This window comes from Crinia signifera, chromosome 19 (assembly GCF_055691185.1).
Source record: "Crinia signifera chromosome 19, ASM5569118v1, whole genome shotgun sequence".
Lineage (NCBI taxonomy): Eukaryota > Metazoa > Chordata > Amphibia > Anura > Myobatrachidae > Crinia > Crinia signifera.
The window spans coordinates 33,059,668-33,085,828 of record NC_139226.1 but is presented as its reverse complement, the minus strand read 5'-3'; the positions used below and the strand labels follow the sequence as shown (position 1 = coordinate 33,085,828).

Genomic DNA, 26,161 nt, shown 5'->3' with positions numbered 1-26,161 from the left:
TAAATTTTCTAAATTTTTGATGGCTAAGAATGACTGGACAGGAAGACTTAAGTGAGACTATGTACAATTGGATGATACGAAAAAGTCTAGCTGAGATGTTGGCCTGCACACCACTTTATTTTAAAATACTAATCTAAAAAAAAAAAAAAATCAAGTTGAATTTAAATTCACTTCGCAATCAGTTATTAATATTAGGGGCATGTGTTGTAAGACGTCATGTGTCCCAAGAAAAGGACTTTTTATGAGCTGGCCTTCGAACCATTCAAGCAAGGGTGGTATGGGGGGAATGGTTGAAACGTCTATAGCGTCTAGGTAGACAGCCAACAGGTTGACTTCAAAAGGTTGACATGAAGTAATTAGACAGACAAAAGGTCGGCGTGCACTAGGTCATCTTTGACAAAAGTCAACATAAGTTGTTCAGAAATTTTTGACTTTTTATATACTTTACCTCACACATGGACTATAACTGAGCGAAAGAAGTGAGGGTACATGTTACACTAATTGGGGATCCATGACTTTGGCATGAGAAACTCATGAGCAACTCTTTTCACATGTCGACCTTTTGGCCAGGTCAAACTTTTGATCATGTTGACCTATTTATAAGTCGACCTTTTGGTGCTGACCTATTGACTGTTTAACTACACACTGTAGACCTTTCAACTCACACCCTGTTCTGGGTACATGCATTTCAACGCACTGGGATAGATGTATGAAGCAGTGATAAGGGAGGAGCCAGAGAAGTGGCCTATGACAACCAGTCAGCTGCTCTGTATAACTTTATATTATGCAAATTACAGATGTTACTTCAGTACTGATTGGTTGACATGGACCACTTTTTCTCCTTTATCACTGCTTCATACATCTGCCCCCCAGTACTTCACAACACCAAGTTGAGGGCGTTACCCTGCATTTCCGCATGTGTCCCATTGCGGGAAAGTCGGGAGTTACCTTGTTGACCACAATGCAGAGAGCAGCTGCCATGTCTACCCCCTGTTGGTGCATGCACCAATAAATTAGTTTAGGGTGGAAGCAGCCAGCCTCTTATTAGACCACAATGGTGGTGCTCGCTGCCCTTATTCCTAGATCTGAAATGGGAGGTATGATTTATATATGCACAAATACACGTTACTATTGAAAGACACATACAAGACACATCACGAAAATACTAGATTCTTTTTTACTACAGAAGAACGTTGGACTTCATGCATTCCTATTACACTGGGGGCGATTTGCATAAAACAAATGTGGCCATGCAGACGGGACAAGCAGGTGCATTTGACCAAGACAAGACTTGCCACAAATCCACTTATGTTGTGTTTAGATGATTACCCTCATTATGTTCACTCAGTTGCATGAATGAAGAAGCTCTAATGTAAGCTGATGTAGATCAGAGCTGGCTGTTGGATAGAAAGAAAACAGAACATGCTGCATTTGTGGTCCATCATGTTTGTAAAAAGACTGGCACAGGTTATGCGCACTGAGCAAAGACGTCCGGTCACTTAAACTCCCGTGACAGCAACTGGAAACATGGATTAAAATTTGGCTCCATAGAAATAATATGCAATACCAATAGTAACAACCAACCACTTGCTTTCGCTATCTAACTTACTCTAGAAACCTAAATACTCATTTCTGTGATTCATTGTGAATTTTGTTGGGAGCCAATTAACCTACTGTAGCAGTATATTTTTGGATTGTGGGAAGAAACCGGAGTACCCGGAAGAAATCCAACATGGGTAGAATATACAAACTCCGCACAGTGAGGGCCATGGTGGGAATCAAACCCATGACCTCAGTGCTGTGAGGCAGTAATGCTAACCATTACACCATCCGTACTGACCGTTACGGCTGCAGATGTAAAAACAGAGGGGGGTTTCTAGTTGCCTGGAACCCCCTCTTCTTGGCAAGTAGCTCAAATTATGACAACAATAGCAGTGGTGTATATAATATGATTACTAGATCTGTCCCCACATCATGCAGTTTAAGGGACAGAGCGGAGCTGCGTCACATGGCCAGTGGTAGCAGATTCTTCTACCAAGTTTGCTATGTGGATCTGAGTCCTCACTCAGCACAATGGACCAGAGAGCAGCAACCAGGAAGAAGAGACAGGAGCCTTACCATAAGGTGGGGGACTGTGTGCTTAAAAAGTGCAGTACTAGTTCTATTTTGTGTATTTATTTATTATGGTATCTTTTAACCTTTTACTGTCCCAATTTTTTAAAAATATTATTTAAATGTTTGATATAGCCTATACTATAAACCATCTACAGTGTTCAATATTAATACTGTAAAAATACCAATGCTTACAATAATGACCAGGGTCATTATTAGGTTCTTCTATCACTCCCCCAGAGTTCCTCACTTGCTCCAGTGTTCTCCATAGTAGGAGATTGTGGTCTGTGGGTCTGATTCCAACTAAATAGGTCGGGGCTGAATTCGGCCCAATTTTTGTTTTTATGGGCGTCCACATGAAACCCCTGGGAACGCAGGCGGGTCGATCTCCGTCAAAATAAAAGTCAGTCTAGACTTACTCTCTTATTTACGTATGGGAAAAAAAATCGTTAGATGGTCGGCAGCAATGACCTGTTCGTTAGCCTGCAAGCATATGCAGCCTAGCGAACAGGTGTGAATCAGGCCCTGTATTTGGAAACCCCCCTCTAGAAATACACATAGATCTTTGGCGTACACAATCGTACGGCCATACGTGTACATGTACCTGATGTGGATGAGACAAATCAGTAATGTGCACCTACAGCTCAGATAATCACCAGATCTTATTTAACCACCAAAGGACATTGCTCTTAGAGCTGCCAATTCCTGTATCTAATCCCAAAAGTCAGTTTTAATTCCTATTTAATATTGCCATTTATTCTACCGTGTGCACTACATATTTTGTCATTTGTTTTTATTCTATATTTACATGAGGTGATACCGCATTGAATACACACGGACACTAGAGAAGCACCAGAACCACCTATTTCCCTGTGACATACCGACAGCTGGCATGTTGAGCATTTGGTGGCCCGTTCCAGAGGCAGTGAGACTGTGGGGGGTATTCAATCTCGGACGCTATTACCGACAGGGGAAATAGCAGCCTCCGCCTATTCAATGCTGCAGTTGGTGACAGCATTGAAGGCGGATTTCAACAAAACCGTTCCGACTTTTAAACCAGTCAGATCTGTTTTGTCGGAAACAGCCATGGATTGTCCAATTCACGGGCGGTTCTCAACAATCCACAGCCTTTATCGCCGACACGCCCCCTTTTCGCCACTTGACAGCGTTTATACTGTTCACTTCTATTTATTGTATGTAAGTCGGGTGGCAGTGTATGATTTTTGCTCTGCCTTTCACTTGTTAGTTCTCTTATTGTATTCATCCCGACATTTCTGGTTTGTTGATAGACCTCTTCCAACAGTACTGATTATAATAGGGGTCTCCTGATTTTCTGGGCTAATCAGCAAGAGGGTGCGGTTTTATCTGAACGTTGGATTGTGCAGATTGGTACAAAACATTTGGTTGTATTGTGATTGTGTGTGGTTCTGGGGTGGAGCCAGGGGATAAAGGGTGGGGGAGGGGGCACTGAGTTCCACCACCTGTAATAGTGGGGTGGAACTAATTCAACCTCCACCATGGCCCTGTACAGTAATTGTAAGAGAAAAGCTTTTGCAGGGGGGTGCCAAAAACCTTACCAATGACCCTGTCTCTCCCTAATAGGGGAGGGGACAATAAGGTGGCAGAGTTCCACCACCTCTCCACAACCACTTTAAGCCCTGGGTGGAGCTTTTTTTTTAATTTTTTTTTATTTAGTTTTATTTAATCCTGGAAAATGTACCAGATGGACAAAGAAACCGAGGCTAGGATGGACAAGCTTACATGTGAATGGCTCCCAGCAGCTCTCTCTGGTGCAGGCGGATCTTGGAGCTTTCGCCACGCTTAGTGTGCCGGTGCACAAGCCAGGCCTCACCGAGCACATTGGCCGCCGCACATTTGATCTGCAAAAAAAAAAAACACAGATTAGAGCCCCATACACACCGGCGCGGTCAGACAAAATTTTGTGTACACGCTGAACAATATCGGCCACCGATATCATCGTTACCGTGACCTGCTAAACATGCAGAACGTTTGGCTTCAATGCCAAACGACCTACATGTTTTGCAGACATCAATTATCGGTAACAACTTTAACGATATTGGGTGAACACACCCAACAATATTGTGAACGATATCGCTCAGAAGCCCTTTTCTGAATGATATTATACGCAATGGCCCTTATTCACCTTATTCAGATGCTGCACTGCAGGTGGGGCAGATGTAACATGTGCAGAGAGAGTTACATTTGGGATAGTTATTTTGTTTCTATGCAGGGTAAATACTGGCTGCATTATTTTTACACTACAATTTAGATTTCTGTTTCAACAAACCCCAACTAAATGTAACACGCTCTGCGCATGTTACATCTGCCCCACCTGCAGTGCACATGGTTTTGCCCATTTTGAGAACAAATCTTGTACTGCGCTCAGATCTGAATAGGGGCCAATATCGCCTAGTGCAGGCATGTCCAAAGACTCCAAACTATGGCCCTCCAGCTGTTGTGAAACTAGAAGTCCCATCATGCCTTGCCACAGTTTTGCTATTAAAGAATGCTAAATCTATGACAAGGCATGCTGGGATGTGTAGTTTCACAATAGCTGAAGGGCCACAGTTTGGAACATGCCTGACCTTGTGTGTATGGGACTTAAGAAATAAAGAACTGGAATGTTATTTCTAACCTCTGCCAAACCTGTGGCCTAGACACACTTTGCTCCAGCAATGCATTATACAGTATTAATGCTCATAACGAAAGTTTAATATGCAGGGGCTGATTGACATGGGCTCCCCAGAGATTGCATCCAGATGATTTTTTTCTCAGGGCCGCTGTTTTATGCACCTGATCAGAATGACTTTCCATTTTGGATTTGCCACAACAGGATTCATAAACCTCTGTGTTCCTGCATGGAAAACTTAATTGCTTCCTTTGAGGAAGCTTGAGTCTTGTGACCCAACTATAATAAGAAACGAGAGGTCACAGCCTCCCTCTCGCTCTGCCCGCATTGTGTAACAATGCAAAAGAAAAGCACACTTGGGATCTGGAAAGATCTGGAGGTGGATAAAACAGCTCCGCTCCCTGTAATAATAGAATGGCAAGGCCATTATCATGAATTCGCCATAAAGACGGCCACGCTGGGCCCCATTCAGCAGCGGCACTAGATGGTTCTGAGGCGCAGAACATGGCTAATGTCACACGGGTGCAATTATCCATCCACTCTATTTCCCTGAAAAGAACATACAGAGGCGGGGCCAGGTTCCTTGCAGTGTTCACTGTGCGTATTGGTGCTCTTGTGACAGGAACTTGGCACTTACACAGCCTGTTTTCTGCAAATGGATTTAGCATTGTATGAAGAGAGTTTTGTTCCTACACCCAACTCTTTAAGGACCGGACTTTAAAATCTTTGCTGCGTCCCACGAGGCCGATTCTCTTGTGCTGATTATTCACACGTGCTCGGTGTTACATCCTAGATAGGGATGTTAAAAGGTCAAATAGTTTGGCCTTAAATGGAAGCTCTACACATCTAAAGGGGTGAGGTTAGTTTTTAAATAAGTTACGTTATAAGATTGGTTTGTTGTGCCTATTTAACCCAAAAACAATTAAAAATGTCAAAAATGCTCATGGTCTCCAAGAAGAGGGAGGGTTGGGCTAGCAATGCAAATTTAATCAAGCACCCCAATATGGTGCAGCTACACCCCCACTCTGCGTGCAAGACTTTGAATACAGTAGCCATGCCCCCTTAGCAACACCCCTTCTCCAGATCTCAGTGGCACTGATCATGCCCTACTAACATACTCACACCTAAGTATTTTTTTTTTTATAGATTTAACAGGATTTTAAATAGATTTTTTACTGCAACCAATCAGATTCTATTTCTTTAATTAGCAGCTTTTAGAAGATAATTTGATTGGTTGCTATCTTCACTAGAATTCCCATCTTAGTAAATGTACCCCTAAGAGCAGAATTGCCCCCAAATGTCCTGTTTGGGGGCATGGCCAGCACAATCCCGTCATTGTATCCATGCCCCCCCTCCCCCGACTTGCAATGCCTGTATTTCAGGCATTGCACAGCGGTGGGTGGGGCTACAATGACGGTATTTGCATTATACGGTCCCACAAACCGAGGGGGGGTGGGTCACTGGAGACCAGTGTTCCCTCTAAGCTGTGCGCGTGCACACAACTCGCCGAGTGTGCGCACAGACATTACAACAGAGCGCACAAAGCAGCAGTGGTCCCTTTTTGCAGTTGTGGACTCAATTAATGTGTGTTTCACCCAGTAACTACATTGTGTGCTGTGTTTTCAATGTTTAAATGTTTAATATCATTTTGAAGTAAAGTTAACACAAATGCTGAACGTCATTTTCCAGTTATATATGTGACGCACAAAAATTTGAATTTTCTTCCAAAGTTGCACAGCCAAAATCTTTTGCCGCACACAGCCTTCGTAAAATTAGAGGGAACATTGCTGGAGACTACAAGCATTCCCGGAGAATGAGGGGTCTGAATTTCAGGATCCACCCGGTCATTCTGGGAGGGTAGGTAACCCTGCCTAGGAGTCATGTAACCAAGCTAGTCATGCACCACATGAAGGGAACATTTCATAACATGACATTTTGGATTTCTGTAATTGACCTTTTAAGTATTACAAAGCTCAATTATCAGCAATGCAAAACTACCCCAATCTTCCCTGCGCTATTCCTGTTACAGTTATACTTGAGGCCTCAATGTCACCCACTGAGGAAGGGCTTACCTGCTTCATGTAATGTATGTCCAGCATAAAATTATGTACATGTTTTTCCGCCTTGGTGAACTCTAGCTTCTGAGCAGCTACAGCGACAATCAGAGCCGTACAGCCGACCCCCTGGGGCAGAGAAATACAGGGGAAGATGAGTCACTGCATCCACAATCATATCTTACCACCCCATGCACCACAGACTTAGAAACTCAGCGGCGCCCTGCACCCACCACAGATTTTTTTTGCATCACTAATGAGACAGAAGCACACTGAAGGGATGCACTGACAACTGGCATTTCACGTAACTTTATTAATTTGGGTACAGAGGCAAAACCGTTTTGAGCAGTTGACCCATGCCTCGAACCACATATCATTTTGCCCAATCTGACTTGTGCCAAGCATTTCGCATATGGTGTACAAATGCTAGGTGACTGTGGACAGGTTTGTTTGCATCGGTGTGAAATAAGCTCCGCCTTATGTGCTTACAACCTATCAGACACCGCCACATACTGGCAGAGTAACGCCCCCAGTCTAACAAAGTAGCGATTTACTTTCTGATCAGAATGATCCCTTTATGAGTTGTATGCAAACTATCAAATTATACACTCATGAGACCGTTTTAACATTTTGGTATAAGGTTGTCCATCATAGTATCAACATAGTATCAACACTGATGTATTATGACAAAAGTCTCAGTCATTATTTAAGTGCTTTGTTTGTGTGGGAGTCGGGATATTTCAGCAGTTTGGTGACATCACAGCAGACTGACGGGACACTGACTTATACTATAACTGTAACTGAAGGGGAAACGCTGCAGGCCGCAGCTGATCTGCAGTAAGAAGAACTCTATGGGCCATGTTACAGGCTGTAAGATGAAGGCACAGATATACCTATATCTGTACAGCTGTTTTACCCAACCATTAGCAAGACGCGGGCCACATGGGAAGAATGTGATAAAATTGTCACTTTAGTCTACTGCCACCTGTCACTCACCCACCTGAATAATCACAACTAGTTTTACTCAATAAGTTAGGGGACACGTTAGCGGAGCGATTGTCCGATTTCCGACCGATCATCCGATATATCGGCCTATTCTTTACCGATAATGGACAATAACTGACCGATTATTGCCGATTATCGGTCAAAATTGACCGATATATCGGACGATCGGTCGGAAATCGGACAATCGCCCAAAAAATCGTTCTAGTGTGTGGGGGCCTTCAGTGTAGTCAATGTACATCAGATGCCCTTGTGCAGTAGCTCCAGGGTATATCCACTATGTATGATCCCAGGTTACTGTCACACTGAACTGGCCAGAGTAAAATCTAATTCTACAGAAAGCTACAAACGGACCATAAATGATGATCCTTAGAAAAGAAGGCACAGGCTGCCTATAGGTACTGTAGATGTCCAGTGTCCCTTCCCCCAGCCCCCACCTCTGTCATATTCTCACCATCACTCCGGTGAATAGGCACACCAGCTTGCCGCACATAGAATGTGGCACCAGATCGCCATAGCCAATGGTCAGGAAGGTGATGGGAATCAGCCACATGGCATCAGTCAGATTGCCCACCACACGATGGCCTTCCCTGGGAAGACAAAAAAGAGGTAGTTATATAAACCTAAATGTTTGTATACAGGAAAGTTATCAGTTCCACAGATACTGAAGGTGCAACAAGCCAAAATGAGGTCTTAAAGCCCCCATACATCCCCTTGGAGAAGTCCCACACAATTTGGGGCAGATGTATTAAGCCTGGTGAAGAGATAAACTGGAGATAAAGTGGAAGGAGATAACGCACCAGCCAATCAGATCCCAACTGTCATATTTCAAACACAGCTGATTGGCTGGTGCGTTATCTCTTCCATGTTATCTCCACTTTATCTCTTCTCCAGGCTTAATACATCTGCCCCAATGCTCCTTGAGCCACCCAGGAGGCAAGATCACGAGATATATTCAACAGCAGCTGATTCGCTGCCCTGGTTACAGGCAAATGGCAGTTTGACTATTTTCTTTCGACTTGGGCTCTGAAATATATTAATCTCTAGATGGTATCAAAGTGCAAATATAAGATATACTGGGGTAGATATATTACACCTAATGAAGAGATAAAGTGGAATGAGAACGCAAAAGCCAATAAACTCCCAACTCTGTTTTTCAAAACAGCTAATTGGCTGTTGTGTTATCACCCTCCACTTGTTCTCCACTTTATCTCTTCCCCAGGCTTAACACATCTGCCCCAATGTATACCATCCTAACCCCACAAGGCCGCACATGGAAAGGAAATTGTGCTCATTGGAGCAAACAATCTATAGGCAGTAGTGCAGAGAGAAGGCGATGTGGGTACTAATTCCCCGAGCCTGGGTAACCAGCTATGGCTACTGTATGTCCTCCATACTCAGGGCCATCGAAATGGGGGGTACTAATTACCCAGGCCCGGAGCCTGCTGTCAGCACATGCTGTCGGTGTGTGCTGCTGCTGCTGAAGAGGTGGGGGATAATAACAATCCTCCCCTTTTAGAGGGTTTTTTGTGTAATCATTTTGGGGGCATGGCCTAATCACGGGAGGTGGCCATGCCTCCCGCAATTAGGCCACTCTCCAAATTTGACCGGGACATAGCTCTCGGCAGCCCTGTCCATACTACCTGACCTCCACAAAGAGTCTACACCAATCGTAGATAACTTTTCAAAATACGTGGTAGGGCCTGTCTATGACTGAAACTAACCATGCATAAACATATATAATACACAATGGCTACTGAGATTGCTATTTAACCAACCACTCCATACTGTATGCCAATTCCTAGTGGCACCTGTTGACTATTAGATACATACATTTCATGCATATATATTATATTGTTTTAGATTAGAAGAGTAAAGCCTAGTTCTTACCTTTCACATACAGACAGAACCCAGGACGACACAATCCACAGACTGATGGTCAATATCAGCAGGACATGGCCCGGACAGGTATTCATGAGAATCTTCATGACAAACTGGTACTGAAACTTGATCTTGTTGAGGGACCCAATACTTCTATAAGAAGCATCTACCAACACCTTGCTGTGGAGCAGCACAGTCCTGGGCAGTAGGTACAGACGTAGGAACATCATGATGGACAGCACAATGTCTACATCCGAGAGAAAGTCCGGGGCCTGAATCTCAGAGCTTCCCTTACACTCTCGTTGAAATGGGAGCGGGTGGATAGAACACACCACAATTTCCAGTATAATCCAAGCAACCTTCTTAGTATTCACAGCTATGCGCCAGTCCACTAAGGAGTTGTCATTCATGAAGAGCTGGGAAAGCAAACAGAGAAATGTGATTGGTCTACAATATGGGGCATTTCTGTCCTAGGTATCAATCAAAAAGTCATAGATATAATATATATATAAATCTGTAAGGTATTTGCCTAACAGCTATGCCCAATCGCAGCTCATTGGCAGCTGCCTGCCAGATACAACCTCACTTCCTCTTTCCCCCAGCCAGCCCTGTGCCATGCACCTGAGTCTTGTCACCACTGGTGCCACTCTACCTGCATGGTTGAGGCAGAGATGAGAGTGACAGGGCAAGAAATGAGAGAGATTCGGGGTGGCACAGGTGAAAGAGAGATGGGGAAGTGGACAGAGAAGAAAGAGAAAAATAAAAAAGGTGAGTGTGGGAAAGGAAGCACAGAGATGAGAGAGTCAGGGGTCAGGGTGTTGTGATGAACAGAGATCGGGAGGTTGGGGAAGTCACCTGTTAGCACTTTGCAGAGCCTGTGGAAAATAGCACCACAATGTTTTGGGTGCAGATTAGCTCTCACAAAATGGCCCTTATTCTGGTTCACTCGAAAAGGCAAATTCTTTCTCACAAAACCATGTGCACTGCAGGGGGGCAGATGTAACTTGTGCACAGAGAGTTAGATTTGGGTGAGTTATTTTGTGTCTGTGCAGGGACAATACTTGCTGCTTTATATATACACTGCAATATACGGTAGATCTCACTTTGAAGCAAAACTCCACCCAAATCTAACTCTCTCTGCACATGTTACATCTGCCCCACCTGCAGTGCACATGGTTTTGTCCATTTGAGAAGAAATTTGCCGGATGACCCTGGTTACCCATTTACACGGCCCCTGACTCCGGGGAAGCCCCGTGTCCAACCTTGAACATTTTCTGGGTCGGACACCCAGGGAACAGGACCCATGTTATTTTTTTACACCAAGCCACAACTCGGACTGGAGCAGCAATAACCCGGGTCCTGTTCCCTGGGTGTCCGACCCAGCAAATGTTCGGGGTTGGACATGGGGCTTCCCCGGAGTCAGGGGCCGTGTAAATGGGTAACTAAGGTCATCCGACCCGGGGACCCATTTCCACCAATAGGGGAGCCCATACAGCTGGACCGCACCATCCTGCGGTCAGTCCAGAGGTTGGACAGGGGCCGCGTACAGCTTCCGCTGCTGTCTGCGGTACTCTGCAGACAGCAGCGGAGGCTGGGAGGAGGTGAATGGATGCCTGTGTGTGGCACCCATACACCTCATGGACGGAGGCTGGGGGTGCACGGAGGGACGCAGCTGCTTTCCTGGGTGCTGGGCTTGCTCCCAGCATGTCAGTCGGCAGTGCGGGGGTCCCGCCTGGCTGATTTCCCGGCACTTGGAGATGATGTCATCTCCAAGCGGCGGCTCAGGGCCCGACCACCGCCATCACCCACCCGGTGTAAAAGGGAACATATGCCGGGTCCAAAAACCTGGGTGCGACTCGGCAGTTCTGGTGTAAAAGTGGTATTAATACCAGCGGAGATACCATATTAATAGTTTCCCCACCAGATCCCAGTGGTTGCCTGGCCCTATTACTCAGACCTGGCTGTAGCTCAGTAGTCATTCTTCCCTCTTCCTATAAATAAAACACAGTTTGGAAGGGAAAGTAGTTTTAGATGTGTCACCGCTCTCCAGTTCTGCTTACACTGCATGTAATACATTATGGCCAGGGTTGTGCTATGTAACCAGTACTCCTATGTATTCACTGCTATCTGGGAAGATACATCAGCCACTCCTATGGTCTAACTGGGTGTTTGTGATAGAGCTTATCCATATCTTTCTTGGCTGTAGGCAGAAATACTGTAGATCTGGAAGGACAATGTAACTACATTGTAGTTTATTAATATCGCCCTAATCCAGCTTCACCGACCTTGAGGAAGTGAATTACTGTAGTTATCAACATTTTAACACACTTTACTGGGGCATTGCTGCTGTGTAGAAATGTGCCAGGGAGACAGAATGTAAAATTCAACAACCCTTGTATTCCAGGATCTGAACCTGTCAATGCGATGTAAAGGTGGTCTATATAAAATCAACTCCATGCCGACATGGATAGTGGGGATATGAGTGCACTAACTATAGTGGGCTCCCAACTAACATAAGTACCTAAATGGTATATACCTGTCTGGGCTGTCACTGCAGGCTGTGTAGTCCCTGAGTCACAGTATTGTAGCTGCACTGGTGTAGGGATGGCCATCGGTGCAGATGTCATCGATGGTTGCCATGATTCTGCACCCAGTCATCGATAGTAGTAAACTCTTTGATGGATAACCATTCTAAATTCTCCAGCTTGCCAGCTCATCCACCACAGCCCCCCCCCCCCCCCCCCACACACACACCCGCCATGACCTACCCACTCTGCGGGACCACCGGCACACACCATCGGATGTGACACATGGCGGGTGCTAAAAAAACCGCTGATAGCTGCACGTATGACTTATCTTCAGCCCAATGTGCATGGGACCGCGCATAGGACTGGATGTCATACACATGCGGTTTGGGCTGATTTCACCTGCTTTCTCGACCCGATCCGTGGGGAAATCGGTCCCTAATCCACCCCCGGACACTTGTGAAACTAGCCAATGGGAGTCCGGTGCTTAAGAGTACGTGACAGCTTATGCTGATTCCTGGGCATCGCATGACACCCGATGTGTACAGCACTGGCATTCCCGAGGAATTAATCTAGCGTGCATATTACATACAGTATATAGGAACAGATCATAATTAAGGGCCTCATACAAGTATTTTTATTTCAAATAAAAAAAACATTATTTCTAACCTTGCTAATGTCTTAACTATATGTTTATTCATTTTGCAACTCATTTGATAAATAAAAGTCAGTTTTCATGTAAAACATGAAATTGTCTGGGGGTGACCCTAAACTTTTGTATGGTAGTGTACCTTTGCTACATATTGTCATGCAGGTAGTTTGAATGTATAAAATGGCTGAGATAGATATAAGTAGGTTCTGCAATGTGATGCAGTCAATTTACCCACAGTAAAAATACAGAAGGTCAAAATGCTGACACCATTTAAAATGTCGACATGTCAATGAGTCAACATGGGTTTTTGATGTTTAGTTCTTTGAAACCGACTTGTTCCAATAGGTAGCCTATAATAGACCCGTGCAGCGGGCCATGCACAGTATATACATATACAGTGTCCATGCCGACCTATGTCGACATAGACACCCTGAAAAAGTTGACATTTTTACATGTCGACATTTTGACCATATCATCATAATGAATGTCGGCATTTTGAAAATGTTGGTATTTTGACTGTCAGGAAATCATACTGAACCCCCATTCAACATGAAATAGGTCGACAGAGCTAAGAATCGACAGGGTTGGGAGGTCGACACAAGCATTAGGTCAACAATGGGAAGGTCGACAGTCAAAAGGTCTACATGAGTTTTCATATTCTTCTGTGAGCAGACGTGCCGACACAGTATATCATACCCTACCATCCACTAGGGCGTGGTGCGCGGTACACTTTGACAGTGACTATGTCGACCTCTTGACTGTTGACCCTCCCATTGTTGACCTAATTATTGTGTCGACCTTCCAACCCTGTCGACCTTTAGCCATGTTAACCTATCTCATGTGTCGACGTAAGCCATATCGACTTTCAGTGGTCGACCCAATGACCCATGCCCCTCTGGGTCCTCAGCCTGCAACAATGATTTGATTAGGTCTGTATTAATCCAAAATAAAGGAAAATGGGCTATTTATATATATACAGTATATATATATATATATATATATTCTCTCGCTCTCTCCCCCCTCCCCTATATATGTCACAATGCTGGATGGAAATAAAGGACATGCAGCCTACCCAGAGATATAAACAATACATTATGCGTCCTGACAAGCCGCATAGCTTTGTATGATCTGTGCAGTAAGTTCAGTGTGTCCCGTCTGTAGAAGTGACACAGAGCAGCACGCTCTCTCTGCCCCACCTGCTAAGCACACACAGTTATTATGCTGGGTAATGGCTCACTCACATCCGGCTCTGCGCTGACTACAAGGAGTGCCTGAAGCCGCAGGATTAATAACACGTGCCTCTGGTGTAGGTGATCTGGATGTGCAGAAATACCCATTATCCCCTGTAACAGCTGCAGGATGTTTGTGTCTACTAGACTATAATAAGATGGTGAAGTCATTGTTTACTTATGTACATTATAGAGAAACCCTGGCACATCTATAGAGGCGCTCTACGGAGAGCTTGGTATTGGCTTCCACAATGGGGTTTATTTACCTGTTTTGAAAGGCTCTTCGGGCTGGAGAGACACCTTTGTGGGCTGGGGTACAAGAGGCACTTGTATGGGTGGGGCTGGAGAGGCACTTGTGTGGGTTGGAGAGGCACTTGTGTGGGCTGGAGCTGGAGAGGCACTTGTGTGGGCTGGGGGTTGGGGAGGCACTTGTGTGGGCTGGGGCTGGAGAGGAACTTGTATGGGTGGGGCTGGAGAGGAATTTGTATGGGTGGGGCTGGAGAGGCACTTGTGTGGGCTGGGGCTGGAGAGGCACCTGTGTTGGCTGGGGCTGCAGAGGCACTTGTGTGGGCTGGGGTTGGAGAGGCACTTGTGTGGGTTGGGGGCTGGGGAGGCACTTGTGTGGGCTGGAGTGGAACTTGTATGGGTGGGGCTGGAGAGGCACTTGTGTGGGCTGGGACTGGGGAGGCACTTGTGTGAGCTGGGGCTGTAGAGGCACTTGTGTGGGCTGGAGTGGAACTTGTATGGGTGGGGCTGGAGAGGCACTTGTGTGGGCTGGGACTGGGGAGGCACCTGTGTGACCTGGGGCTGTAGAGGCACTTGTGTGGGCTAGGGTTGGAGGGGCACTTGTGTGGGCTGGGGCTGGAGCGGCACCTGTATGTGCTGGGGCTGGAGAGGCACCTGTGTGGGCTGGGGCTGAAAAAGGCACCTGTGTGGGCTGGGGCTGGAGAGGCACCTGTGTGGGCTGGGGCTGGAGAGGCAACTGTGTGGGCTGGGGCTGGAGAGGCACCTGTGTGGGCTGGGGTTGGAGACGCACTTGTGTGGGCTGGGGCTGGAGAGGCACTTGTGTGGGCTGGGGTTGGAGAGACACTTGTTTTGGCTGGGTCTGAAGAGGTACTTGTGTGGGGTGGGGCTAGAGAGGTACTTGTGTGGGCTGGGGATGGTGAGGCACTTGTGTGGGCTGGAGAGGCACCTGTGTGGTCTGGGGCTGGAGAGGCACCTGTGTGGTCTGGGGTTGGAGAGGCAACTGTGTGGTCTGGGGCTGGAGAGGCAACTGTGTGGGCTGGGGCTGGAGAGGCACTTGTGTGGGCTGGGGCTGGAGATGCACTTGTGTGGGCTGGGTCTGGGGCTGGAGAGGCACTTGTGTGGGCTGGGGCTGGAGATGCACTTGTGTGGGCTGGGTCTGGGGCTGGAGAGGCAACTGTGTGGGCTGGGGTTGGAGACTCACTTGTGGGGGCTGGGGCTGGAGAGGCACTTGTATTGGCTGGGGCTGAAGAGGTACTTGTGTGGGCTGGGGCTAGAGAGGTACTTGTGTGGGCTGGGGCTGGAGAGGCACTTGTGTGGTCTGGGGCTGGAGAGGCACCTGTGTGGTCTGGGGCTGGAGAGCCAACTGTGTGGCCTGGGGCTGGAGAGGCACTTGTGTGGGCTGGGGTTGGAGAGGTACTTGTGTGGGCTGGGACTGGGGAGGCACCTGTGTGACCTTGGGCTGTAGAGGCACTTGTGTGGGCTAGGGTTGGAGAGGCACTTGTGTGGGCTGGGGCTGGAGAGGCACCTGTGTGGGCTGGGGCTGGAGAGGCACCTGTGTGGGTTGGGGCTGGAGAGGCACCTGTGTGGGCTGGTGCTGGAGAGGCACCTGTGTGGGCTGGGGCTGGAGAGGCAACTGTGTGGGCTGGGGCTGGAGAGGCACCTGTGTGGGCTGGGGTTGGAGAAGCCCTTGTGTGGGCTGGATCTGGGGCTGGAGAGGCACTTGTGTGGTCCAGGGCTGGAGAGGCACTTGTGTTGGTTGGGGCTGAAGAGGTACTTTTTCCGGGCTGGGGCTATAGAGGCACTTGTGTGGGCTGGGGTTGGAGAGGTACTTGTGTGGGCTGGGACTGGGTGGCACTTGTGTGAGCTGGGGCTGGAGAGGCACTTGTGTGGGCTGGGGCTGGAGAGGCACTTGTGTGGGCTGGGGCTGGAGATGCACTTGTGTGGGCTGGGGCTGGAGAGGCACTTGTGTGGACTGGAGCTGGAGAGGCACTTGTGTGGGCTGGGGCTCGAGAGGCACTTGTGTGGGCTGGGGTGGGAGAGGTACTTGTGTGGGCAGGGTTGGGAGAGGCACTTGTGTGGGCTGGGGTGGGAGAGGCACTTGTGTTGGCTGGGGCTGAAGAGGTACTTGTGTGGGCTGGGGCTGGAGAGGCACTTGTGTGGGCTGGGGCTGGAGAGGCTCTTGTGTGGGCTGGGGCTGGAGAGGCCCTTGTGTGGGCTGGGATTGGAGAGGTACTTGTGTTGGCTGGGGCTGGGGAGGCACTTGTGTGGGCTGGGGTTGGAGAGGCCCTTGTCTGGGCTGGGATTGGAGAGGTACTTGTGTTGGCTGGGGCTGGAGAGGCACTTATGTGGGCTGGGGAGGGGATACAGTCATTACGTTGACCCTTTTAAGGTCGACATGCATTGGTAAGACCATTGAAGGTCAACAGGCCTTAGGCCGACACCTGAAATACGTCAGCATGGCTTAGTTCGACAGGGTTGGAATGTGGACACAAGCATTAGGTCAACAATGGTAAGGTTTTTTTTAAGCCAATGTGTACTGACAGGTGGTATTTCCTGCCCTACCATCCATGAGGGTATGGAGGGAGAACAGAATAGTGTGCTGAGCGCAGTGAGGCACTGTACCCAAAGCATGGCGAGCCCAGTGGTCACCACACCAAATCATAGTGTCACTGGTGTCATCCTAACCAGACTTATAGAATTTCCTATCACTTGGGCCACATTACACAGACAATAAATTCAAAACTTTGGTTCAATGAAAAGGGGGTTGCGTTGCTTAAGAAAACAAATGTACAAGTCGGGATTCTGACGGTAATTTCTCCGACACTGGAATACCGACTGTCAGGAGCCTGACCATCGTAATCCTGACTATGGGCTATTTTCCCTTGTGGGGGTCCACAACCCCCATACAGGAAGATTAAAATAGGTGCTTGAATGCTCTTGCCCCCCTGTCGGGCTCCTGACAGTTGGGTTTCTGATGTTGGAAAAATGACCATCGGAATCCCGACGGTCGGGGAGTTATACTATACTTATCAAATTTGGGGCACAGATATTGCATAGAAAAAATGGGATTTTACAGTCTAAAGGGTAACGATGAGGTTATTCATTCCTCTACACCAAGCACAGGAAAGCAACCACTGAAAATAAATATCACAAAGTCAATAGAAAACTTTGAATTGCATCCAGTTCATTAAGTGCCTCGATAATTGTGCACAAATATACTAAGTACAACGTCTGGCACAAAGGCTCGCCCTGGTCTCCAAACATAATAGGACACTTCATTATTTGTAGCCTGAACAGGGCGAAGGAACTACTGAGATATAAAGACAGCCATATCAATGGGGGTTATTCAGACCTGAGTGCTGTTGTGCGATTTCGCAATCTGTCCAGTTATCGTTCGAATGTGTATGCGTACGGGTCGTAGTACGCATGCGCAAGACCATCCACAGATAAAATCCAGTGCCTATTTTTGATCGCTAGCCATTTGCAAGTTGATTGACAGGAAGCCGGCATTTGTGGGTGTTAATCGTCTGTTTTCTGGGAGTGGCTTGAGTCACAGACGATTCTGGCATTTTCAGGGAGGGTCTGTGACATCAGCGCCAGCCTTGATCAACCTATTTCTATCGCACAGCAGGAGATAGTCCTGGATTACACACAGACTGCACAGGGCAGGAGTAGCAATCAGGTCTGAATAACCCCCAATGTAACAATAAGTACTGGTCTTTCGCTGGTAACTGGTTATGTATCACTAAGGGCCTAATTCAGACCTGTTCGCTAGGTTGCGTATACTCACAGCCTAGCGAATAGGCCAATGTATCCCCTCACATAAGGCCAAGGGGGGAGAATTAATTCAATGGTCACCGACCATCGAATGATTTCTATCCCCTTGGTAATAAAAGTCGGTCTGAACTGACTTTTATTTCTGCCGCAGATCGCAGAAAAGGGAGCGAGCGCTGACGAACGTGATGTCTGCGCCAACCCCTAGCAGGCATCGACTCATCTGCCCACCGTTTTATGGGCATCCCCATGAAAATGCTGGGAGTGCCCCTGGGAACACAGGTGGCCCTCTGTCTGCTGGGGGCGGGTCACGGGTGGCTGGCATCACATGACATCAGTACCCGCCCCCTTTTCAGGATCTGCGGAGGAAATAAAAGTCAGTTCAGACCGACTTTTATTTCTGAAGGGGAGAGAAATCATTTGATGGCCGGTCCCCTATGGCCGCTTGTGAGGGGCTTTCTTCTCACACACATCCCCTCACATGCTAGCGAAGGGATGCGGGTGGCGAGGGGGAAGGGAGCCGCTTACCAGCTCGGAAGGCAGTGAAAGATCGCTGCTTAGTGAGTGGGTCTGATGGAGGCCATAAGTAGACTCTAAACAGTATATGTTTTTCTATTAATATTTCTCTCCTTCCCGCCTTCTTTCCCCCCAGAACTGGGTTCACAGTGAGCGATACATCGCCATTCAATCGAATCATAACTCGTGTCCATATGACATAATTCGCAGACATCATATACAGATGTAATGCACAGACATATCACATCGACGCTGCAGCACAGCAGTTGGCTGATACATGATACATGTACAGGGCCGGTGCAAGGCACCAGAGCACCCCAGGCGCCTACGGCGCTTATACATTTTATATAACTCCATCTGATATATTTTAAGTTAAGTTAGAAGCTGAGTGGTTAATGCATTATCTCTTTCAACTGCACCTCTCTCAACGATGAGCGTTGTTCAATCTTTCCCCAATAAACCTATTCCCCTATAAACCCTGGTAGTGTAACTAGAATGGAGACAGCTCCTCTCTACCTTTCCTCGGACGCTGCCACCTGAGGTGCCCCCTGTATTCTATTGTACTCATCATCCCTTATACTTCCCCATGTCTGTCTGTAGGTGGTGTGGAACATAAGTACCTGAGTCTCCTTGAGGTGGAAGGCAATGATGAGAATGAGAAGGATTATGGTGGCTATACTGATGCTGCAATTCATCAGGTACAGGTTGCCAAGCCACTGGAAGAAAGGAGAAAAGACACAAGGATGAGGATGATCGGGCAAAGCAAGACGTTAGAACAATGAGAATGTATACAACCAGGTTTATATTATTATTATTATTATTACATTTTACTTATAAGGTGAGAAAATTGCTTGACAGCACCATACATAGGGCACACATTAAAACACCACATGTGTGCTAATGCAATTTGGACTGTACACACTGTGCAATTTGAACTACATACTATTTGGACTTCACCAGGGCCCTCATTCTGGATGATGTGGTAAACTGCGAAGCTTGCAGCTCATTGAGTCCCAGACAGTCTGCCCCGCTGCCTCTGTGAATACCTCCCTCCCACTCACAACCATTTCAGGGAATGTGTTAAGAAGACACATCCCCCTGCATGGGCCCGCTGCAGGAGAAATCATTCGATGGTCACCGACCATCGAATGATTTCTGCTGTGTTCGCAAATATAAGTCGTTGGAGATTGACTTACATTTGCGGGCTGTGGGACGAAGACAAGACATCAACAGTACACACCTGTAACCAGATGGTTTAGTGTATATTGCAGGAGAAAAGTCCTATTCACTAGAAAAGATAACATAAGCAGGGTCTAATATCTGACTGGAGCATGCTCACTTCACTGCCCCACCCACTTTCTGTTTGCAGCCACTCACCTGCTTCCTGGGAGTATATAAGTCTGGCAGTCTGTTTCAGACTGTCAGATCACTGCTCCTACAGTATATCCTGTATCTCCCATCTGTCTACCTTTATCTCTGACTAACTACCCACATACTGTACCTGACTGCATATTACAACTCTCCCAGCTCTGACATCCCTGGTATGTATGAGTGCCCATTTTGGCTTTGTAATCCTGTGCCCTACCAGGACATCAGTGTTAGTCCTAGGGGGCAGGGCTGACGGCTTTTAGGGAGGTAGTACACTGCCCCCAGCACCCTTAGGACAATAGTAATTAGGGATGGCCATCGTTGCCTCTGCCATTGATGGTTGCCATTGATGGCAAAAGTGCAACAGGCCATCGATGGTGTATAAGTATGCAATGGATGACCATCAATGTTTTTACATATCGATGGCCATCCATTTGCTTTCAAAGATTGGCCTGTGGGCCAATCAACATATGGGGGCGGGGCTTTGCGGGTGTTGGGGCGGAGCTATGCTCCGTGTCCCGGCCCCATAATGAAAAAATAAAACAAAACTATTCAGTTAAGCCTGACATCGATGGTGGGAAACCATCTGGTTCTCCCCCATCAATGTCAAAACTATTCGACATCGGCCATAAACCATCGATGGTTTCTAATCATCGATGGTCGATGGCCATCCCTAATAGTAATGATAGTAGTACTACTGGCGGCAGGGTGCCATTCCAGATAAGTCACATTCAGCTGCTGTGGGGTTGCCATGGAAGTGCCTTACCCAGGGCCCTGTACCCTGCGCGACGGCATCACTCCTGCACCCCAAGTTACAGCCCTGGTCTAATCTCTCTCTCCTCTCAGTGGGGCAGATGTATTAAGCCTGGAGAAGAGATAAACTGGAGATAAAGTGGAGATAACTTCGAAGAGTTAACGCACCAGCCAATCAGCTGTGTTTGAAATATGACAGTTGGGATCTGATTGGCTGGTGCGTTATCTCCTTCCACTTTATCTCCAGGTTATCTCTTCACCAGGCTTAATACATCTGCCCCACAGTTCCCTACAGTGACAGGGATTATAGAAGTTACCAGAGAGTTCTGCAACCATATAAAAGAAAGAAGCCTTTACCTCCTCATGACTCTTATCCCTATATGGTACCATACGGGATGCATTACCTGCACTGTACTATAAAGCACATTTACCAGCCCTTTCTCTCCGCATATGCCGGCCCCAGGGACAGCACCTACTGTATGCAGATTTCCCAGTGACATTTACTTTGCGTTGTGGCAGTGAAGGAAGAGACATTCCTGGCTGACAAAGACTAATGGCAAACATTGTATTTGCTGAGCGGCTGTTCCGTGTCCTTCAGCTCAGGTGCTGCACTTATGTTCCTCTTCCTATGCCTGTAACATCTGCTCCATGTGCACTCACAGCTCTGACATACCTGCACTGTTTAACATTGAGCAGGTGCAGATTGTTGTTGACCTTATGCATGTAGCCCTTGTCAGTGTCGACTGAGCGCATGTTGACATTTTGTCAATGTTGGCCAAGTGCATGCTGACCCTTAAGCGTCGACCACTTGTGCAAACCCCTGGAGCGACCGCCTTCGCAGGGGCTATCGCTCAGTGATAGCCGGGCAGGGGGCAGATGCAGAGGACCAGCCAGCGTTTTATGGACGTGCCATAATCTGGGCGTACCCCTGAGAACGTAAGTGTGCTGATGGGGCTCCTTTTCAGCCATCTCCGTCCAGGACAAAATTACACATAGACTTACTTTTATCCACGAACGGAGGAAATATTATTCGATGGTGAGCGATCATCGAATAATTTTTTCTATATGGCCACATGCGAGTGGCTGTGTAAGCGTACACATCCACTCGCATGCTAGTGCGGGGATTCGCTGGGTAAGGGGGTGGGGTTGGGGGGGATTTGCTGCCCGGTATACAATGGGATCTTTGCATCTGATCGTCTTTGATCCGCAGTACAGGAGGCAGAATAGCGAGAGCCGTCCTGAGCGGTGTGTGTGTGTGTGTGTTACTTGTGTCTGCAGGGGGCGGGGCATATGCAAATGAGGTCTATTCTACTAGATTGGGGGGGTCTCCAAACTGCCACACCCCCGCAGCGGGACAATGCCTGCCGCGGGTGGGACAGCGGGACAGGACCCGAAAATCGGGACTGTCCCTCTAAAATCGTGACAGTTGGGAGGTATGCGCAAGTCGGGTTTTCCAGATCACCTGTGGATTTTAAAAAAGTGACAGTTGGCGATACACAGAGCTCCTGCCGGATGACCTGGAAATTGTGACCTATGTGGGGTCCTGAGGACCGAATTGGAGAACCACTGCTCTATTCATATCATTTAATAGCAGCAATGTGTTAAAGATAAGCAATAAGGTAGACATGTATAAAAGGTTAACGTAAGAGTGGTCAACACACAAATAGTTGACACGAGTTTTGGGTGGTTTTACATGCTGATGCAAGCCCATATGCAATGGCAGCACTTGGAGGTGACACTAAAATGCCGGCTCCTCCTCAGTGACAGGAGCCGGCTGCTGCACTGCAACATTACATGCAGCACTTGGCTCCTGTCACAGTGTAGGAGCCGGTAGTGCAACCTGACAAGTCTACCGGAGTAGCCTATGATCGCCGGGGATGCTGGGCACGCCCCCAGCTTAATGAAAATGAGTTGGGTCACACAAGGTCATGCCCACTTTTGCGGGGAATGCACAGCTGCCATTTTCACAGCACTGAGTAACATTCCCAGGGATGCTGTGCTGCCTCTAGATACTCTCCCTGCACTGCTGCATCTGCCTTTCTCATTGTTGACCTAATGCTTGTGTCAACCTTCCAACCCTGTCTACCTTAACCATGTCGACATATTTCATGTGTCAACCTAAGCTCTGCTGACCTTCAGTGGTCGACCCAATGCATGGATCCTAGTTACTCTAGAGTCTAGACCTATATACTGTTGACCAATGAATTGGCCCTGATAATCCCCAACTATAGGGAAAATGTATAGTATTCTTGCTGGAACTGTGCAGACAGTTCTATAGAAACACTCCCATTCTAGATAATGGCCATTTGTCACCACCAGTATTCTCAGAGGTCGGTGTCACCAAGAGATAACCAGCAAAACTTTGTTATTGTCTGATAAGGCCTCCGTGCTGAAATGCCACAAACATCATACAGATTATGGCAAACCGTTCCAGCTACAACTGATACAGCGCCGCTGACACTCCCTGCGCCGGCTGCCACATAAATGTTCAGTCCGCATGTCAGCTGTGGTCAGTAAATGAGAACAAAATACTCACAAACAAATGACTCTTTCATGCATTATTTTATCTTCATTTATCTGTCAAGAGGCAAAAAAACAAAACTGAGCAAAGAGGTACAATACAATGTATCATATTCCTGTATCTCCCTCCCAGTACGTCCTTGGGCAGAAAATGGAGATGTTGCAAGTTTAGTGTCCACACATCACATTCCAATACTGGACAAATGGTTAATGGGAGTTGGAAGTGCAGGACAAGACGGGAGCCAAAAGATGACACTGGGAGGAGATTTACTTATCCCCTTTTCCACCGACATCAAAATCCTGGGTTTTTTCATTGCATTGCATTGTATTGTATATACAGTACATCTAACTACTGTACTCTGTATATCATTGTAGATACATCTAACTACTGTACTCTATAGCATTGTATATGCATCTAACTACTGTACTGTACTGTACAGCATTGTACATACATCTAACTACTGTACTGTACAGCATCGTACATACATCTAACTACTGTACTGTACAGCATTGTACATACATCTAACTACTGTACTGTACAGCATTGTACATACATCTAACTACTGTACTGTACAGCATTGTACATACATCTAACTACTGTACAGCATTGTACATACATCTAACTACTGTACTGTACAGCATTGTACTTACATCTAACTACTGTACTGTACAACATTGTACATACATCTAACTACTGTACTGTATAGCATTGTACATACATCTAACTACTGTACTGTACAGCATTGTACATACATCTAACTACTGTACTGTACAGCATTGTACATACATCTAACTACTGTACTGTAATGCATTGTACATACATCTAACTACTGTACAGCATTGTACATACATCTAACTACTGTACTGTACAGCATTGTACTTACATCTTACTACTGTACTGTACAGTATTGTAAATACATATAACTACTTAATTAGATCCATTAGAACCGACTGAACCCAATGATGTTATGGGGCCAAAACACAGAGATTATGCTGAGCGATCTAAGCAACGTAGATCGCTGAGGATTGCTCAGCACACAGCGCTGCACAGTGATGTGTCAGCGCTGTGTGCTGAGCGATCTGTCAGGGCCAGTGTTGTCCAGTGACAACACTGGCCCTGACCAGCAATCCAACTAGATTTATCCAGCGCGCTGGATATTAATCACCTGCTGATAACGCTGCGTGGGGCCGCACAGCGCTATCACTATGGTTCCAACACACGGAGCGATGTAGGGGCATTTTCTAAGCGATCCTGTCAAATTATGTCAGATCGATTAGAAAATGCCATGAAATCTCCCCGTGAGTAGGCCTCATTAGACAATACTGGAACAGGACAATAGATCTGGAAAACCCTCTGAAGACCCCCATACACTAGTGCACCTTCTCTGAGGGTAGAAGTCACATGCAATTTCCCCTGAAGTCCCCGGCACCTTCATGGGCGGCAGGATTGCATACAATACACCCAGGGCCGCCGAGAGGCAGGGGGGGCGGGTACATTTTACCTGGGCCCGGGCCTGTCAGGGGGCCCGGGTCCGGGGACACACAGACACATTCCTTTTTTTTTAATATTTTTAAGGCAGCGGTGTTGCGGGAACGCGGGGGGTGTGGGGGGGTGTTGGGCGGCAGATTGCCGGGCGCCGGGGAGAGAGCGGGTCAGGAGCGGCAGCCTGTGTCACTCTCACTCACTGCACTGTGACTGCCAGTGTCAGTGGTAGAGGACGGCGTCCAGCGCTGCGGAGCGTCTGTATCTACAATCTCGCGAGATGATGCTTTTATTATCTCGTGAGTCTGTGTGAGTGGAGTGCAGCAGCTTGCCTGCCTTGCACAGCACATGCCGTGAGAGGGGAAAGTCAGGATGGGGACGGTGCAATGGGGAGGCTGGAACCTCTCCGAGTCCTGCCCTGTAAGTTAATTTTTTTTCTGCCCTGCTTGGCTTATTAGTTAATTCTTCTCCCTATATACAGTATATATATATATATATATATATATATATATATATATATATGTATATATATATGTGTATATATATGTATGTATATATATGTGTATATGCGTGTGTATGTATGTGTGTGTGTATATATATATATATATATATACACATATATACATACATATACACACATTTATATATATATATATATATATATATATATATATATATGTGTATTTATTTATATATATATATATATATATACTATATATACTATATATACACACATACATATATGTATATGTAGAGATGCTTGTCCATGTAAATTCACAGACGCCAGTCACTGCCTGTTAGATGAAGATAAAAGTATTTACTTGATATTACACAGATATACATACTGTTACATCAGTACATAAAGTCTGTAGTTAATAAGACCCAGCCATGATTCCTCCAGCGCACAGTAGGAAGTTAGGGCACACTCAAGTTTGTTCCACTGCTACTGCCAGTATTGTTATTTAGGGGGTTAAGGCTTGGCGTTCACACAGCCCATGTAATCACCACGGAAGCCGCCTTGCCCATCGGAAGCCCGGGGAATCTTGAAGCCACGCCACCGCGCCACCTGAGATTATTGAGTCTGACTGCAGTGGTTCAGCCCTGTGTGGGCCTCTGCCCTCTGGCTGAGCACCCCCTGCCATAGCAGGCCCTAGACTCTGCTTCAGCCCTGACTGAGTGAAGCTGACTGCGTCGAGGAGCCCCCCGGTATCGTGTCCTGCAGCTGATGCTCTGAGTGAGAGTCTTGACTGGTCCTGCCTGGGTCCTGAGCCCTACACTACAAGAACGTAATCCCCCATGGCATCGAGCAAGAATTCCCTAGCAATTAACATGTAGGTAAGTGGCACTTACCTACCACATAACACGTAATTCCATTGTGTGGTATAATATGTAAATG

General features: G+C 47.0%; 1 protein-coding gene across 2 annotated transcripts in view; it reads right to left on the bottom strand.

The window, feature by feature from the left end:
- KCNN4 (potassium calcium-activated channel subfamily N member 4) overlaps positions 1-26,161 on the bottom strand; it is a 72,605-nt gene that overhangs the window by 1,538 nt on the left and 44,906 nt on the right. Inside the window, exons 2-6 of one of the 2 annotated variants that reach the window (XM_083162313.1) lie at positions 19,262-19,357; positions 9,709-10,115; positions 8,273-8,408; positions 6,835-6,945; positions 3,874-3,992 (exon numbers count right to left, since the gene is read on the bottom strand). In XM_083162313.1, the coding sequence (XP_083018439.1) occupies positions 3,874-3,992; positions 6,835-6,945; positions 8,273-8,408; positions 9,709-10,115; positions 19,262-19,357 (869 nt within the window). The remainder of the gene's footprint in view (positions 1-3,873; positions 3,993-6,834; positions 6,946-8,272; positions 8,409-9,708; positions 10,116-19,261; positions 19,358-26,161) is intronic. The other variant, XM_083162314.1, reaches the window with a different exon arrangement.